At 44.4% G+C, this 17,295-nt stretch overlaps 4 protein-coding genes across 6 annotated transcripts in view; 2 read left to right on the top strand and 2 right to left on the bottom strand.

The window, feature by feature from the left end:
• Positions 1 to 309: 309 nt before the first annotated feature.
• On the top strand, positions 310 to 2,595 carry LOC147140228 (DNA damage-inducible transcript 4 protein-like). The gene is made up of 2 exons (XM_086045169.1): positions 310 to 586; positions 1,684 to 2,595. The coding sequence occupies exons 1-2, from the start codon at positions 436 to 438 to the stop codon at positions 2,196 to 2,198; spliced, it is 666 nt and encodes a 221-aa protein (XP_085901295.1). The 5' UTR covers positions 310 to 435; the 3' UTR covers positions 2,199 to 2,595.
• A 681-nt stretch (positions 2,596 to 3,276) lies between these two features.
• Positions 3,277 to 8,064, bottom strand: dnajb12a (DnaJ heat shock protein family (Hsp40) member B12a). The gene is made up of 9 exons (XM_086044424.1): positions 7,847 to 8,064; positions 7,524 to 7,701; positions 6,638 to 6,783; positions 6,376 to 6,546; positions 6,216 to 6,295; positions 5,907 to 6,016; positions 5,647 to 5,819; positions 5,436 to 5,578; positions 3,277 to 3,868 (listed from the first exon to the last, which is right to left on the bottom strand). The coding sequence occupies exons 1-8, from the start codon at positions 7,977 to 7,979 to the stop codon at positions 5,457 to 5,459; spliced, it is 1,113 nt and encodes a 370-aa protein (XP_085900550.1). The 5' UTR covers positions 7,980 to 8,064; the 3' UTR covers positions 3,277 to 3,868; positions 5,436 to 5,456.
• trmt2b (tRNA methyltransferase 2B) lies at positions 7,566 to 13,311 on the top strand. Its single transcript, XM_086044423.1, has 2 exons — positions 7,566 to 9,062; positions 11,896 to 13,311. Exons 1-2 carry the CDS (start codon positions 8,247 to 8,249, stop codon positions 12,496 to 12,498), a joined length of 1,419 nt encoding a protein of 472 aa, XP_085900549.1. The 5' UTR covers positions 7,566 to 8,246; the 3' UTR covers positions 12,499 to 13,311.
• The window catches only part of LOC147140225 (inactive phospholipase D5-like), a 28,811-nt gene continuing 24,257 nt past the window's right edge, over positions 12,742 to 17,295 (bottom strand). For all 3 annotated transcript variants that reach the window (XM_086044422.1, XM_086044420.1, XM_086044421.1), the window contains exons 7-10: positions 16,704 to 16,840; positions 16,446 to 16,611; positions 16,251 to 16,341; positions 12,742 to 15,766 (exon numbers count right to left, since the gene is read on the bottom strand). In XM_086044422.1, coding sequence (XP_085900548.1) covers positions 15,264 to 15,766; positions 16,251 to 16,341; positions 16,446 to 16,611; positions 16,704 to 16,840 — 897 coding nt within the window. In that variant the 3' untranslated portion in view covers positions 12,742 to 15,263. The remainder of the gene's footprint in view (positions 15,767 to 16,250; positions 16,342 to 16,445; positions 16,612 to 16,703; positions 16,841 to 17,295) is intronic.

Raw genomic sequence — 17,295 nt, 5'->3', positions numbered from 1 at the left:
AGTGTGGTATTGAGCAACTTTCGCGAAGTAAAAGGGGGAAGTTAATGTTTTTCTTTATTTTTCATTTTTTATATATGTTGTCGTTTGCTAGTGTTGTTAAACAAATTAGCACTTTGTGCTCTTGTTTTGGTAAAAAATTAGAAAATGGACGTATATTAAAAAGTCAAGTTAGAAGCATGGAAAGTTTTGATGCGATGGGGGTCTGGGGGCGTGTCCTTTGCTGAAAGGTTACCGGGCAGGGTAGGACGCAGAGGACGTGAGGTGTCTTCTGATTGGTGGATAAATCCAATGGGCGGAGCTATGCCGCTCGCCTATTTAACGCTTTGTTCCATTGTTGCTGCTTGTGTTTTCCAGTTGAGTACGGCTGACAGCTGACGCAGTTCGAGGGACACTTTTGGCACTTAATGCTCATTTTTCCTGCTCTTTTGTTTGACAATGTCTTGCGCTCATTCCCTGGACGGGAGCTTCCCACCTTCCCCGGCCGAGGACGGCGGTGGCTCCAAGCGGTTGTCCTGGGGCAGCCTCCTGCAGAGGCTCAGCGAGCTCAAGGGGCTCAATCACAGGCAGCGCAACAATAGTGAGACCGGTGAGTGCTGCAGCAAACCCTTTCGTCTCAGGACAACCTTTTCGTTGCGGAGTTGACAGAATATTAGCTTTAAAATATATGTATTTAAGTGCAATACAACGTGACAAAAGACATCGGGATGCTTTGCTTTTGTGATTACTGCACAAAAACATGGCATTGAACTAACAATTACCCAAAAAATGCAACACTATTACATTCATTGAACACACAAAATTCATGTTGCATCAACTAAATATGTTGGTAAAACTATTTTAGTTCATAATATATATATATATATATATATATATATATATATATATATATATATATTATTTTTTAAATGCAATGCAACATCACAAAAGATACCAGGGTACCCTTTGTTATTCCTGCAATTCAATTCTAGTAAATGCAATACATCACAAAAGACATGAGGGTGCTTTTATGTTTCCTGCACAACTTAGCATTTACCTAATGAAACAATATGGATTGTACCACAAGGCGGAACAACATTTAATAGCAGCTCCATTGTGCGGAAACAACAAAACATACAATAAAGTCCAATGCAGAAATAAATAAAAAGATAAGAATATATCAAAATGTGGAATTTGCGTTTTTTTGGGGTGTGGGGGGGGGGTCTAAACACCCTAAAGAAATCAAGTTGGATCAACTTAATGTTTATGTAGAACAATTAGTTGTCTATAAACGTCATTATCTAATGTATCGATTACAGTATACATTTATTTTATAAAATGCAATGAAATATCACAATACAATACACCAAGCTGTCTTTGTGATTCTTGGCTGGATGGATGGAAAAAAAATAACATAACTGATTTTTTTTTTTTTAAAGTGTAATTTTTTAATGATAAAAAAATTTAAATGACAGTAAAATTCAAATTGGGGAAAATAAACCTGCTTCACACAATTGCATCTTGTTCTTGGAACATATGCACCTGAATCATGCAATCTTGTACAACAGCTTGTCAATTTTTGATTCCATGTTTGCGTAGTGGGTGGTACGGCAGTTTAGTGGCTAGCACCTGCGACCCTGATAAGGATATTGAAAATGGACGTACCAACCCGACAGCATTGTCATGTCTCACCATCTTTTCTTTCAGGTTCTGTAGCAGACATGTCCACGTGTAATTCCGAGAGCAGCTTGTTCTGTTACCCCTCAGAAGAGACGCTGGCCGCACAGCTGGTGGCCACCATCGAAGAATCCCTCCACGGGGCCGCGCACCTCCTGTGCTGCTCCCGTCTCCTCATACCCGACACCCTGCTCGACCACGTGGGCCAGGAGCTGGTCCATCTGGCGGCCAGCGAGCCGTGCGGCCTGCGGGGAGCGCTCATCCAGCTGTGCGTGGACAGGGGCGAGCCGTGGTCCCCGTGCAGCGTGGACGAGATCGCCGTGGACGCCGCACTGGTGCCCACCTTCCACGTGACCCTAGTGCTGAGAGTCGAATCGGGCGGACTGTGGCCCAAGGTGCGGAGGTTCTTTAAAAGCAGCCGCCCCGAGCAGACGTGTGAGACGCCTGCGAGGCAGCGACACTCTCTAAGATTGAGTTCTGGCTTCAGGGCCATGAAGAGGAAGTTGTACTGCTCAGGGGATCTTCTTATTGAAGAGTGCTCCTGACCAAAAGTCTCAGGCTCTGTTTTTGTAAATGGCGCAAGAGTGCCGTGGCACAAATGCTTGGTGGATCCTGATTTTGGGGGAAAAGCGCAAGGCTCGCTGTGCTGTGTTAAAGCAATACCAACGTCAGGCCTAACCCGCCTCTGCAGAGTTGCAGCCACGCACTTTGCAGGATTTAGGCCGGTCATAAAAATAGAGCCCCAAATGCACAATCCAGAGACAATTTGTACTTGGCAAAAAGCAGTCTGCGGCAGCTTCTCGCCTGGTTGCAGGGGAGTTAATTTTTTTAATTTTTTTTTATAAAAATGCATTTTAAAGTTGCTTAACAAGGTAACTTTGGTATTTGATGGTCAAATGTTACATGTTTTTGTACTGAAGAAAAATAAATTATTTTCTATGACTTAATTGTCTTGTGTGGTGATGCTCTGATGGCACCAAATGGCTTAGCGATCGTAGAACATTGCATTTTTTTTTTTTACTTTTTACTGATTACAGCAGGGTTAGGCAAAAGGTGCATATTTGTGTTTTTAAAATGGAAAATTTGCCAGGCCATTTATAGATTAAGTTAAAATGAAATAAATAAAATGTGTATGCAGATTATGTAAAAGTTTAATTTCTATCAATACATTTTAGGGACACAACCCCACTGCAACTAATGTATAGAAATTAAGAATCAATGTCACAAATTTTTTTACCAATTACTCACAGTCACCTCTTTCGCCCGTTAAAATCCACCGTACAACTAAGATGGATAACACTAGTAAAACTAGATTGCCATTACTGTTTCACATCTAGCCATATCCAGTTCTGAAAGTTTTAGGGTATATTGCACCACAATTTGTTTGCTTCTTACTGGTAGAAAGCAACAGTATTATAACTACTACAGCTCTACTTTGTTCATGTAACTCAGCAGTGAGCCGATTCCATTTTCAGGCACACGCAACCAAGTCATGACACGGCTTTCATTTATAGTTGGGTTAGAATCAAGTTACAGTTGGATTTTATTTTTTAAATAAATGTTGTAGCTTTTTATTCAATCCTTGAATCAACTTTTTAACTGACCAAACATATGAAACAGCGATTTCAGACAAAATTTATTTCAAAAGGAAACCATTATACAACTCTTCACTTGTTAATTTAATAAATAAGGTTTACCTGTGCAATAGTTTTTTTCAATGATCTTGATCCGACGGGCTACAAGCAAAGTCACTTTATAACATTATTAATAAATGATATTACCTTTGATAAATTCTGAACTGTTAAAAAGTCTAGTCAATATTTACACTAGAAAGAACTATAAAACAAAAAGCAAAACAAATGAATGGCTCAGACGTGTGTCTATGAGAAGGCCCACAAAAAAAAAAAAAAAATTAGGAGAGAGAAAATCAAAATCTTAGCAGCTTAGTTTACTATTCAAAACGGACGACCTGCGGACCCTCGCCACCCGGAAGACGCGCGAGAGAGGAAGAAAACGTCAGCCGGCCGAAGCCTCTTGCTTGTTGTATGGGAAGTCGGTCTACAGGAAGCTGCGGAGTGGTTCCCGAATCAGGTCTGCTGCCCACGGTGCGTAAGGCCTGTTTTGATTCTCTTGGGATCGCTGCACAGATGCACACCAATTTGGGGGGTGAGGCTCCCGAAGCAGTCCTCCAAAACGATTCAAGTACCAAAAGAACCTAAAAGAGAAGACATTTTACGTGGCAGTAAAAACATGAAAAGATTTACCATCATCATACTGGGATCCCAACACTTATTTTATTCAAAACAGATTTTTTGAAAGTAAATATTTTTTGATATAAAACTATTTTTGTACGCGAATTGTGTTATTTTAATCAATTTAAATTTCGTGAAATGTATTTCAAAATAGGTTTTTTATGTCATTATCTTATATAAGCAATAGACAGGTAATCCTGCTCATGAAAGCAGCCAACTCCCTCTGACTCAGTTTTTATTTATAAATATGTTTTAACCTACATTCGGTTTTGTACTAAACTTTGATGTAGGTCAAAAGTGTTGTTGCTCACTTCAGTCAGACATTGACACCGACCTGGCTGGCGCTTTAGGAAACCGCTTTTATTTCATTGGCCAAAGTTCCACGGTCACACGGCGGAGCGAGTGTTCCAACTCCTTCTGTTGCTGCACTAAAGCGCGTCAGTGGAAATGCGAGTAGGACACGGCGGACTATTAAACAGAAACAACAGTGCCAGGGCTTGCAAAACACGGACGCAAACAAAATTGGGCTGCATGCTACCAATGTAACCTTTTCTCACATAAAATGCACATTAAGTCGTCCCTCGCTATATTGCGTTGAATTTAACGCGGGTTCAGTGAATTTCGAAAAATTGTACAGTTCAGTACAGCTACTCAACTGCACGTCTCAGGTAAAAAGTAATAAGTAATTGAATATAGTTGTTATTGCTGAGTGTGTTACTGCCACGCTTACAAAGTAACAGTTGTTCGGTGGTTTCAAATGATGACAAACGTTTCCCTTTGTATGTGAGCATTAAGCTAGTGGACTTTTTTTAGGCTAATGATAATGGCATAGAGTTGTTTTTGTGTTACAAAATACTTTGAATGAACATTAGACAGAAAAACATCTTTAAGCAAAAAGGTTGCCTCTCATTTGGAGAACTGTTAGTGATTTGCCCAACTAAACACTGCACGTTCAGGGAGGAGAGAAAACGTACAGAACAAATACAGTTAACCCCTGCCCAATTGTGGTTTGCTATTCACAAATACACCTATTCTCCATTCTGTGCATATTTTTGTATCCTTTGTGGAACACCCAAGAAAGTATGTTGAAGTGATACATGGTGAGTGTTCAAAGATCTTTGTATGTCGGGGAGGGGCTACGTTTGGTCTGGGTTGTTTGCAAGAATTACAGAGTCTTCGCAGCATGCGTATGTTTTGTTTTGCTGAGTGGCTATTAAGAATCACAAGCTCGCAAATTACGCAGAGAAAAGGAAAATGGCCAACCTTACTGAAGGAAAACAAAACAGTGGAAAAAAAGCACAAAGTTACACAGAAGCTAAGATACTGTTCGGGCCACAACAAAAATATTATGTTGTGTTTGCTTTATGAAGACCTGAATTATGATCTGAATAATCCCATGTATGCAGATTTGTTTTTAAAATGTAAACAGTTAACACTTCAACGTGGTGCTCATTGCTAAATCTGATTTAAAAAAAAAAAAAGTTGACGGTGAAATTAGCAACAGAGAAATCGAGGTCAATGTTAACGTACCCGTAATAGTCCAAACAGCTTCTAACCGTCCAGTATGACCTGAATCTCGGATAATCGGTTGCAGCTGGGAGTCCCCATCCTCTGCGCCCTCTGGTACAACTCAGAGTCCCCGAAATAGCGAGCGCGGTACATTAGGCCTTCCTCTGAAAGCACAGAACAAGTGTGAGCGGCAATGCTTGCAATGCAAGTGTTGCAGGACAAGTGCACCCACTCTGCTGCTTCTCCTTCCAGCAGTTGTTCCTAAGGTTGGAGATGTAGTCCTCCTCCACCGTTCTCTCCACATTCTTCAGGTTGGCTCCGCTGAAGTCGTCGTTGAAGCGCTCGCCCACGTAGAAAGGCACCTTCAGGTGGGACGTATGCCTTTTGTGAATGTAACCTGCCGACCTGGCGGGACGGACGACACGCCCCCGTTATGACTTGAGCGGCGGTTGAAATGGAGGCCGGCCGTGCTGTGGGCCATGCTTCACTTACGGGCGGTAGCTAAGGCTGTAGGGGGGCTGCGTGACCATGAGCTGGCTGAGCGCGGACACCAGGATGAGGATGAGGATGGGCATCAACTGGACAAACAGAGCCAGACCTCCCTGCTCATAAAGAGACACAACAAAAACTGTTGGACTGCAGGAAACATGGCAGTAGACAAATACAGAAGTACTTGGGCAATGACAACCTACAGTGGCGCCTTGAGATGCAAGTGACTCCATTTACCAGCTTTTTGAAATACGATCAGCCAATTAAAATAAATAAATGTAGGTTCAACATAGGGGAGAAATGAGGACTTACATCTCTTTGCTGCTCTCTTCTTTCGTGCCTGTTCTGGTGCGCAAAGTGCATTCTTCCGTTTCTGTAAACATGGACATTGCCTAAAAGTAACGGGCAAACAGCATTAAAGAGAGGAAGGCTGACAATTTAAAGCTGTACTTTTGAGTTACTTTTCACTGACTGGATGGGAAGCCTCCACCAAAGAACATGTTGAAGAGGTCCTCGGGTGAAATATCGGCTTCAAAGTCACGGTGCTGCCGCTGTCTGCTCGGGTGCGACCTCTCCTCCCCGTACTGGTCGTACTGCCGCCGCTTCTCAACGTTGCTCAGCACGGCGTACGCGTTACCGATGGCTGAAAGATGCAGGCGGATAAGCATCACCAGCGAGGTCAACGAGCGCACATACTTGTCGTATCGCACTGGTATGGATTGCCGTTGTTGTACCTTTAAATGCATCAGTGGCTCCGGGCGCGTGGTTTTTATCAGGGTGGAACTTCAGAGCCAGCTTCCGGTACGCTTTTTTGAGATCTTCATCAGAGGCAGTCTTTTCTACCCCCAGGATTTGGTAGTAATCTTTACAGCCCTTAATCCTGCATGGATAACACAAACATGGTGAGCAGATTTGGGGGGAAAACGAGTATTTGCATGGGGGAGAGGGACCGAGCCCTTGCACGAGTAATTGACCCCAAACAGGGGAAGACAAAATTACTACATATAAAATGTACTATATACCCTACGATTGGCTGTCAACCTGTTCAGGCTGTACCCCGCCTCCTGCCCGAAGCTTCGATAGGCTCCAGCACGCCCGCGACTCTTGTGAGGAGAATCGGACTGGATAATGGATGGATAATGTACGGAACTATAATTCTAGATCGTCATGCCGGTTTGACATAAAACACTGAAATGTTATTAAGACTCCCGGGAACAATTTTAAATTGTGAAAAAAAGTCTTCTTTAAAATGAGTGTCCTAGTTTTAAAAAAAAAAAAAGTCAAAATGAGTGATTGTTTACTTTACACTGAATGAAATTCTGACAGGGCAAATGTTCATGTTTAATTAAGGTATATTCATTGACTAGGATAAGCATTACAGTTTAACTGGTGAAAAACTGTTTAGCATTATGCTCAGACTAACATTATGACCCCCTGACAGATCGAAATAAAAATATTACGGTATCTTTCGGGATGGCGCAAAGTGGTTCTGATAGTGTTCATTTGAGCAGAGAATGTATGTCTTTGTATCAGCATATTTATTGGATGTTATTCGTATGCATACGCCGAGCAGTGATGATGCCAACATTATTTCAAAAGCAGCAAAGCAAGCACACTGACTTCCTGACCGCCTCCATCTGCTCGGCGGTGTAAGGTTTTGTCGAATCTGCGGGGCCCTGCGCGGACGTTTCTGCGTCCTCTCTGTGATGACGGTGCCTCATGGAGGGTCTTTCTCCGTTAACAGGTCCGCCATTCTCGTCCGGAGGCTTCCCATTCTGCGCTAGCGTGTCCAGTAAGCCTGTTCGGGGAGAAAACGACCGATGTCGCCCGAACCTCGCAATTCCAATCAGCCCCAAGTCCCCAATCGTGAGATGCTAACAGTTAGCATTGCGATTGGTAAGTGGCAGTCCGCCGTTAGCAGAACCCGATTTATTTCGACTTACTTTGGGCTTGGTCCGTCGGAAACAAACGCTGGGCCTTCTCCAGAAACTTCCTGGCTTTGTCCGGCTGGTTGTTGCTGACTGCGTTCAGCGCGATTTTGATGCAACGCTCCGCTTCGTCCTTGTTTGAGTCCATTGCGACACGGCGGAACTATTTACTTGGCCCAACTCTGGACGCAGAGTGATGATGTCACGCAAAGGCAACACGAAATTAGTCGAAACGTCACAACCGTGGGACCCCTGCCGGTTGCTACCGTTTTCCTCCCGGGAACCTTTACAAGTGGCACCCACAAGTTGTGTGGAGCCTCCATTAAGGAAAGAGGAAGAAGAGACTCTTATTAACAAGGCGTAAATTGTGTGACCTCAGTTAGCAGTTTTAGCCACTGTATCTTTGAGAGACAAGATGGCTTACTGTAGGCCATTAATGCTTATTAGACGGGTTCTTGTGCGTCCTAGGTGGGAGACCTGTCTGTCTTTTTCATCTAAAGACACGACAGCTGCTGTTCAGGCAACACTCCAACCAGTAAAGAAGCGTCCGAGGAAAAGATACAAGAGGCCCACCTGGGCTGGTGATATGTCCTGGGAGGACAGGCTGGCCTCAGTGGTCACCCCCCTGTGGAGGCTCACTTATGATGAGCAACTTGAAGTCAAGCAAAAACGCCAGGAGAAGATACTGGAACAGCTTTGTGGTGGAGGAAAGCTCACATTCCCTGTCCTGCCTATTTTGCCGTCCCCAGTTAGGGACGGTTACCGAAACAAGTCGACATTCTCCGTCAACAGAGGAGTGGACGGGAACACCAAGACCGTTGGGTTTTACGTGGGCAAAGGCAAGGATGGGAACATTGTGTGCGTCAATGGAGACCACCTGCCCAACATGCCGGGGAAGCACAAACAGGTGGCCAGATGCTACCAGGAATTCATCCGCCGCTCTTCCCTGGAGCCTTGCCTCCTCTTCCACGAGGGGGGCCACTGGAGAGAGGTCACGGTGCGGACCAACGCAGCAGGCCACACCATGGCAGTCGTGTATTTCCACCCACAGGAGCTCGCCCGAGAGGAGGTGGAGACCCACAAGGAAGACTTGGCGGAGTTCTTCGCAAGGGGCCCGGGGTCGGTTTGTGAGCTGGACTCACTTTACTTCCAGGAGAGCGCCATGACCCGTTGTACGCATGAGAACTCGCCCTACCAGCTCCTGTATGGCCAAACACACATTTATGAGCAGGTAATGAGCGCAAGTGCAGAAAATTTGCAGTTTATTGAAATGCATGATTGATTTTTGTAGGCTGATTCCGATGTTGGGCAGAAAGAAATTCCCATAAACAATGAATCGGCGGATTGTTTTAAAGCATACGTAATGTGAAGCATATGTGAGTTCTTTTGGGGTCCTTTAAAGTGGAAGTCAACCCCAAAATTTTCTTGACAGGAATGTGTTCTATGCAGCCCGACTAGTCTAAACACGGCATTCTGATAAACATTGCGTTTGTGGAATATGACTTAAGCAGTAACTTCCACCCATTTTTGTCCATCTGAGGGGGCGGCCATTTTGCTACTTGCTGTTGACTGAAAATGACATCACAGTTACTCAGGGCTCAGGTAACAACCATTCATGGCTCAGCTTCAGAAAACAGGTGAGCCGTGATGTCATTTTCAGTCACAGAAGGGACAAAATGGCCGCCCCCTGAGATGGCTAAAAACGGGTGGATTTTGCTGTGTAACTCATATTGCACAAACGCAATATTAATTAGAATGCCATGTTTAGACTAGTGAAGGTGTAGAGAACATATTATCGAAAATATTTTTTGGGGATTGTCTTCTTCCATAACACTTACAAAAATTAAGATATGGATTACAGTCACAACATTTGACTGTTTTCCAACACTTTGTCTTTCAGTATTTTCTCACTTTACAACAGACAGGAATTTTCAAGTAATCATGCCAAAAAAAGCTGTAACTGATATATCCTTTATCATTTAAATCACATTTCTTCTACTCCATTATTGTCTTTGCCATGAATTGATGAACGTGGAATCGTCTCAAGAAATGTGGGTGTCCACACCCAAACGCTGAAACTTACCCAAAACTTTCTCTCGGTTGCCCATCTGGTTGTTATATTTTGGAACGTGTTATATACTGCTCTCCATCTCCACTTGTTGCTGATGGTGGTAGTAGAGGAGCAGAAGATTTTACCGGTACCAAAAAACAAAACAACAACGCTAAAACAAAACAACTGCGACACTTAACGGGTCTAACTGTTTCATGGGAAAGTACAAATAAATCTGTGTTTAATCAGCAAAACTGGCTGATTAGGATAATTGGTCAGGTCCGAGTTTAATGTATGGGCATAGTCTATGGTATAAAATCTCGAGTTTGTCAGTGTGCAATGAAGAAATAAAGGAGCTGGTTTAGACAAAAACCTTAAAACTATCAACGTAAAAAAGGCAACAGAGCACATTGACAAAAAATAAATAAATAATCTCTCTCTTTGGTTTCTGACTCGCATCGCACACGAGTTTCCTAATATACGAGAAGTCCCCTCCCTCATCGAGATACTAAGACGAGCAAAACAGATTCTTCTGCGAAACCTGATAAGACCACCCCATCCACTTACATGAGCACTTTGCTATCTTGACACAAGAACGACAAGTTTTGCACAGCAACCACCTGCAAGGTAAAGGAGCGCTTGCATTCTCATATCTGAAGGACAGCTGGTGAGGGTTTTTTGGTTACATGATCGTCTCGTTACAAAAAACACCACCTGGCAACAATTTTTCCATTACAACTTTATGGAAAATGATAATTTAGCGGTTATTTTTTTTCTTGGCGTGGAGAGTGTCTCTCTGAATGTTGTTTTTCGATGCCATGGAACAGAATATTGCTGCCCAGAGAAGTCTGGCATTTTGGAGGTCTGCTTCAGTGTAGCTCAATTTCCCACCTTTCATGTTACACTTGAAACAGCAAACCAGTTGAATCAATTGCTCCGCTGCTGCATTCATGTAATTCATTTGATCTATTCAAATCAATTCTGCACATTCAAACAAGTCACATACTACACTGAAACCTTCATAGTTGAATTTAAAAAATGCCTTCGAATTCAAATGGAGGTTGAAGAGATTTGGAGTTTTTGACGGGCATGCAACACTTACTCATGCCAGCAGTAACTCCAAAACACCACAAGGTTACAGTATTGCACTTCAAACACCGACGCATCTGTCAGGCTTCTTCAATGGGTAGTTGTTTGTTTTTTCATTAAACTGAGGTTACCTTCTCGTTATGCGTGTATGTTGAGAACTAATAAAAAAAAAAAATATTTATAAAAGTTTTAAAAAATGACCACAGCTGGAAACAGGCGAACAGCGCTATACACTCATAAATCACGATCAAACCTAGAACACGGGTTAGCCCATATACCCGTAAATACTGCAATAACTAGCCTTTTTGCACAAGTTTTGGGTCAAACCATCATGTCATCGACACATATTTATGCTAGTTACCGCAGCATACACAGGGGAGTTCGCTAACCTGTGTTCCCGGTTTGGTCACGTGATGTTCGTAACGTAATTCATCAGTGGGCGACATCACCCAACATGGCGGCCCCTTGAGACGGAGGGAAACTGATGAATTAGTCTGTTTAATTTTTATTAGACAAATGGAATATTAGGGCGACTGGTTTTTGGCAATATTTAGTCACTTGATTTTAAATATTTCTACTGGAGGTCTTCATTTCCCCATAATTGTATTCCTCGCTGTTCGAAGGTGGCACAGCAGCATTTGATTTGAAGTAGGCTTACTTTGCCCCTGAAACTTGACATCTTTTAGCCTTTTTAAGTGTATCAGTATCAGTCAAATCCTGAGTAGCAGCTAATTTCACGATGCCATTTAAGTGGTAAGTGGTCATTAATCTGCCCTCCAGTGGACAACATTAGCAACACCAGTTAATTTCCCTGAAAAATTGCAGTAATGTGTTGCATCCCCTGGGCCGGATTGGACACCTGGGTTAAGACAGTCACAATAAGTCACAACTACTCCAGCCATCTGTTCTTGACTGTCATTAACAGATGCTGGGCTTTAGCTTCCGCATCTCCCCGGACGCATTCTTCCAAGTGAACCATACCGCCGCTCAGGTGCTATACAGCACGGTACGAGACTTGTGCGTCCCCAATTCTGAGGCCAGATCAGGGACTCTCCTTGACGTGTGTTGTGGGACAGGCGCCATGGGCATTACGGCGTCCCCCGCAGTACGACGACTCATCGGAGTGGAGCTCATAGAGCAGGCGGTGGAAGACGCCAGACACAACGCGGCCCTCAATAAGCTTGACAAGTGCGAGTTCATCGCCGGAAAGGCAGAGGTGGTCCTCCCCGGCCTCGTGTCCCAGCTGGCGTCTGGGGACGGGCGCCTCACGGCCGTGGTGAACCCCGCCCGCGCCGGTCTGCATCACAGAGTGATCCGGGCCTTACGCAACCAGCCCGCCATCCGCCGTCTGGTCTACGTGTCCTGCAAGCCGGACGGGGAGGCCATGAGGAACTTCAGGGAGCTTTGTTGCTCACCCGACCCAAAGAGGAAACTCACGGGGGACGCTTTTTCTCCAAGTCTGGCTGTGCCTGTGGACCTGTTCCCGCATACCGAACACTGTGAACTGGTGATTCTTTTCGAGAGGTAGCCAATGGCGTATTTTCATACATCGGAATCAGGTTCGGGGCGGAATCCCGAACTGTACTAAATTTCCATGTTTCAGTCACATCTGCATATTTTTTTAAGTCCCCAGTTCCATCCCATTAATTCCATTAAATGCCCTTTTATACTCGTCAGTATTTTTCCATGGCAAATTTACTGAATTCTGCATAGCATACCACATATGCTAACAAACAGGACATCAAAACAGAGTACATGTTTTTTTTTTTTTTTTATTAACCGTAAAAATGCAGCAATCAATCGGATATGGTCTAGTGTATGTTTGCATTAACAAAGGTATTAAAATAAATAGTCATTCCTTTTCTGCTTTAAAGGTATACACTGTTGTGACTTGAAAGGCTCATATGTACAGTGCACAAGTGAAGGCCCGGGCATGCGAGGCAGCAGAAGACATGCTGAAAAACATTACAACAGCGTAAAGGTAGGCGACATTTTAAAAGCTAAAAATTCATATCTGGAATTGAAAAACTGGAAAACACAGCCCAAAACACACATTGTCCCTTAAAGGGGGAGCCAACCTCCCTAAATTCTTTGCAATAATATGTTATATGCGGCTTCATTAGTCTAAACTCATATTCCACAAACGCAATATTAATCAGAATACTATATTTAAAGTAGTGCAGCCGCATAGAACATATACTTGAAAAAAAAAAAAGAGGTTAGGGATGACTTCCACTTTAAAGTTTTAATTCATTTTCCATTTCTATATTTTGTACCAATGTTTATCTTAAGTTACTTTAAAACAGACCAGCTGTCAAGAGTACAAGGCATGTAAATACTGTATTATAAATTCAATGTTCTTCACCTATTACTGATAAAATTACTGAATCATCAGATATCAACATCATGGATGAAAATAATTCAACACTTGAGATCATGCTCACTTACGGTAGTAGATATTATTATGATCTTTTTTGGGTGGTAACCATGCAATTCATTCATACAATCATCTTATTAGAGTCGGTTACCTCCACGTTTGAAGAGAATGACATTCTGCGTTTATCCTAATGGCCACAAGGTAGCGCTAGTTAACATTTCTGAAAAAGGCTGTTAGATGTCAAAACGCAGTGGTACCCTGACTCTGGGGTGTTTTTTTGCGATGCGAGCTGTCGACTTGGGTTAGGAGTGGGTTTCAGGCTCTCCGCAGCTTCAGAGAGGTGAGAGTAAATCTTGGTTCAATCCAAAATAGGTTTATAACAAGATTTGGGGACAAGTATTGCTTGGATTCACGAATTTTGCGTCCAGATATCCGCGCCGCACGCTCGTTTTTCTGTGCAGCGTCATTTCAGGGTGTATTTGTTTTTGTGCTGTACATTATCCCCTAGTATAGCTCACAAGACAGTGAAACATGCAAGTGATTGTGCTATTAAAAAACCCAGGCAAGTTTGCGTGGCATCCTCTGAGCTCTCGCTGGTTAGGGCAGCCTTCCTCAGTCCCCGCTGGCCAAGCTGCTGTGCAGGGGGAGGGAGGGAGAGCAACAAGTCACTCACTCGGCCGCGCCTTTTAAAGGCACAACACACAAATGTACTACTCTGCGAGCGTGCGACTCGTGTCTTCAGAATCAATCTAGTGGCCTTGACGAAAAAGAAAATGAATCAAACTCATTAGTAAGGCACCGCTGTAGTGACTTATGGGGGATTATGTATATCTTTTTTCTACAGCAAACAATGGACAGGCACAAATGAGTATTTACAGAATGGGCCTGCCGCATTGCATATGTCTTCAAAATGTTGCGTGTCCTTTCAAAAAAAGTGTTAAAGCAAATTTTTGAAAATGGCTCAGACAAAAAAATTGAATTGTCTGCTTTAATCTCCTCGCGTGCCAAACGTACTGCGAGATGAGCATTAACGAACGGAGATTGAACCCGCGAGTTGGCAGTCACTTCCTGTTACAAACGTTAATTGTATTGATTTGTATTGAGCTGTCCATTGAATGTTTGCTCAATAAGCCAACAGATAGCTTTTGGGGAAGTCTTTAAGAACAATACAGTTTTACAACAGAGACAAGATAATGCTACAGGCTCTTTTTGGGTGCTAAAATGGACTTGGAATCTTTTGATGATTTTAAGTTTAAAAAAAGTCAGTCAGCCCTTTCACCTTTTCAATCAACTTTTAAAGGGACGACAGACGTTACATTTGCTTCTGTCAGCGCGTTGGTTGAGTATATGACGTGTTCAGTCTCAAATATCATTGGGACCTAGATGCAAATACAGTACTGAGCAGAAATATTCAATACGAATACAATGAAGTGGTGAATAGGCCATGGTGAAACCTCAAAATGATCATGACACTTTGACGCCACGTTCCACCCACACGAGATGGCTTGGGCAAAAAACTGTTTTCATCGTGGATTCCAAGTCATCATTGAACCTAACATGCATGTTTTTGGAATGCGGGAGGAAGCCAGAGTCTACGGGAAGAACACGCGACCCCACACAGGGAGGCTGAAGCTGAGATTGGAACCCCAAATCTCAGAACTGGGATGCAGACGTGCTAACGAGCCGTCCACCGTGCTGCTCACTTCAACCTTTCAGTGTAAATCCAGCCGAGTTTACCTGACCAGAACGAGTTGCGCGAGAGGAGCACTGAGGTTCCTTCCTGAGTTCATCCGGGTGTCTAGCCAGCTCAACATCTCTAAAAAGTCGCTACCCTTAGCCTGAAAGTGCTCTACAAAAATGCTACAAAAGAGCCAGTGATTGCAGCAGAGGACGGGGTTTCCCACATGGATGGTCGTCTACATGGATCCATTTGAGATCTCCCTGCTCTCAGGTGATTGACTGTTGGCTTCCTTTGGGCGGTCCCATGCAGTCCTTTTGATTTGTGCCTGTAAACGTTCAAGACGAATGAGGTTCTGGTCTCCAACTGCCACCAGTCCGCCCGTCTCGCTCTGGACCGCATCGTGGTGCTTTGCTTTACCACGCGGGCCGCCATCTTTGGGATCGTTTGTCGCGGGTGCCGAAACGGCCCCGCGGCGACCCGTCCCGACGGGCAGCGGCCCGCCGCTGAGCTGGCCGTCTTTGGCCACTCCTGCTCTGTTCATCTGCTGCTTGCTGCAGATGGGGATCTTGTTGGCCTGAAGGGGGCGGGCGTAGCTGGAAATCCAGTCCCTCTCAAAGGCGGCCCGGAGCTGATCCACCACGGTGGAGTTCTTCTCCTCCTCGACGCCCTCGGGCTGACTGATGACCAGGCCTACGCCCGCGTTGTAGGTGAACTCGTTTCCCACCCAGTCCAGATTACCTGTCGGGCGACAAACAGGCATTTTTTGCCTAGGCAACAAAAGACGTCCCGCAGATTCAGTGCACAACGACGAGGGTAGAGTCGGGGCTCGTTTACCATACAGGCATCCGCCGCTGTATCGCGGCTCACCAATTGGCGTCCTGTTGTTTGAAATATTTTTCCTGTGAGCAACTGTGCACTCCATCCCATAAATATACAGTTGAAGCAATGGCGAGTCCCGCTTTATTTTCCCAGCAAGGGGCTAGGGCACGTTGTGACTAGGTGAGCTCTGACACTTTCAGAAGCAGAGCTCAGAGTGTGCACAATAAATGAGCTGACCTCCACCGAAACTATTTGCCATTTCATTTACTTCCAAACTACTTCTATTTGGGTAATTCAAGACCCTTCCTTTGTTGTCTTGCCTGGACTTTACGCAGTACTTTTCAACTAACTAAAAAAAAAAAATACACAAACTGCACACAAAACACAACTTTGTTATCTGTACCTAAATAAATGGCTCTGTCTGTCACCATGAACCTGTTGTGGTTTATCCCTCGGAGACTGCCATCCCTCTGCACTCTGGGGTTGAAGAACTTCTGCATGTATACACACACGCGCACACACACCCACACACGCGCGGGCACTTAAAATATTGCCTTCATAACCGGTACGGTCCGAATGCGTCAGCGTTTAAACTCACAGCTTCTAGTGAGCAGTTGGCTTGCTCCATGCACAGACTCCTCAAGGACCACACAAAGTTGAAAGTCAGCGCATGCGTGTTTTCCCAGCAACTTATCAGCAGACGCACGCGTAGCCTCCGCAGGATCAGAGCCTCCCGGAGAAAGCCGTCAATACGGGACCAGTACCTTGGACCATAGTCACACACACACACACACACACGCATACAGTAGACGAATGACAAACACGAGCACGGAGCAGCCAACGTGACTCAGCCGACCTGTAAGCACTGGCGTTGAGCAGGGGCAAGTAGTCCGTGATGGAGATGTACACAAAGAGACGGGCATCCTTTATGACCCACGAAATGGCTTCCAGGTCACTGCTTCGGTCTTTGGGGATGAAAACATCTGGGGAGGTCTGCGGACAGAACGAACACGCCAACTCTCGGGAATGAAGTTAGTGCTCGTCAACAAGTCGCCAGCTAAATGAATGTGTGGTCATCGCGAGAAGGATGACGACATCGCTTCCCTCCCGGGAGCCAGTCAGTCTATTACAAGATGTTGTAATAGCTGTCAAGAGAACACCGCTCCCAGTGGAAGGGGGGCATATGATCTCATTTCATCCTCCAATAGCATCCCCCTCGCCATCCTTCATCCCATCCCATCGTATCGTTCGGATCGCCTCATCCAATCTTTCATCTCATCTCATCCCATCTTTCAGTTCATCTCCCCTCTAAAATGAGATGTCTCATCTCAAGGGGTGGATACAAATCAAATTGGTTGGGATAACCTATCCTCCACGTGATCTAGTCTTATTTTACCCTTCATCCCTTCTCATCTCCAATTTCATCATCAGTCCCATCCTCAATCTCA

Source organism: Filicampus tigris, chromosome 11 (genome assembly GCF_054856515.1).
Source record: "Filicampus tigris isolate MCC_2025a chromosome 11, RoL_Ftig_1.0, whole genome shotgun sequence".
Classification (NCBI taxonomy): Eukaryota; Metazoa; Chordata; class Actinopteri; order Syngnathiformes; family Syngnathidae; genus Filicampus; species Filicampus tigris.
This window is presented reverse-complemented; position numbering and strand designations above follow the sequence as displayed.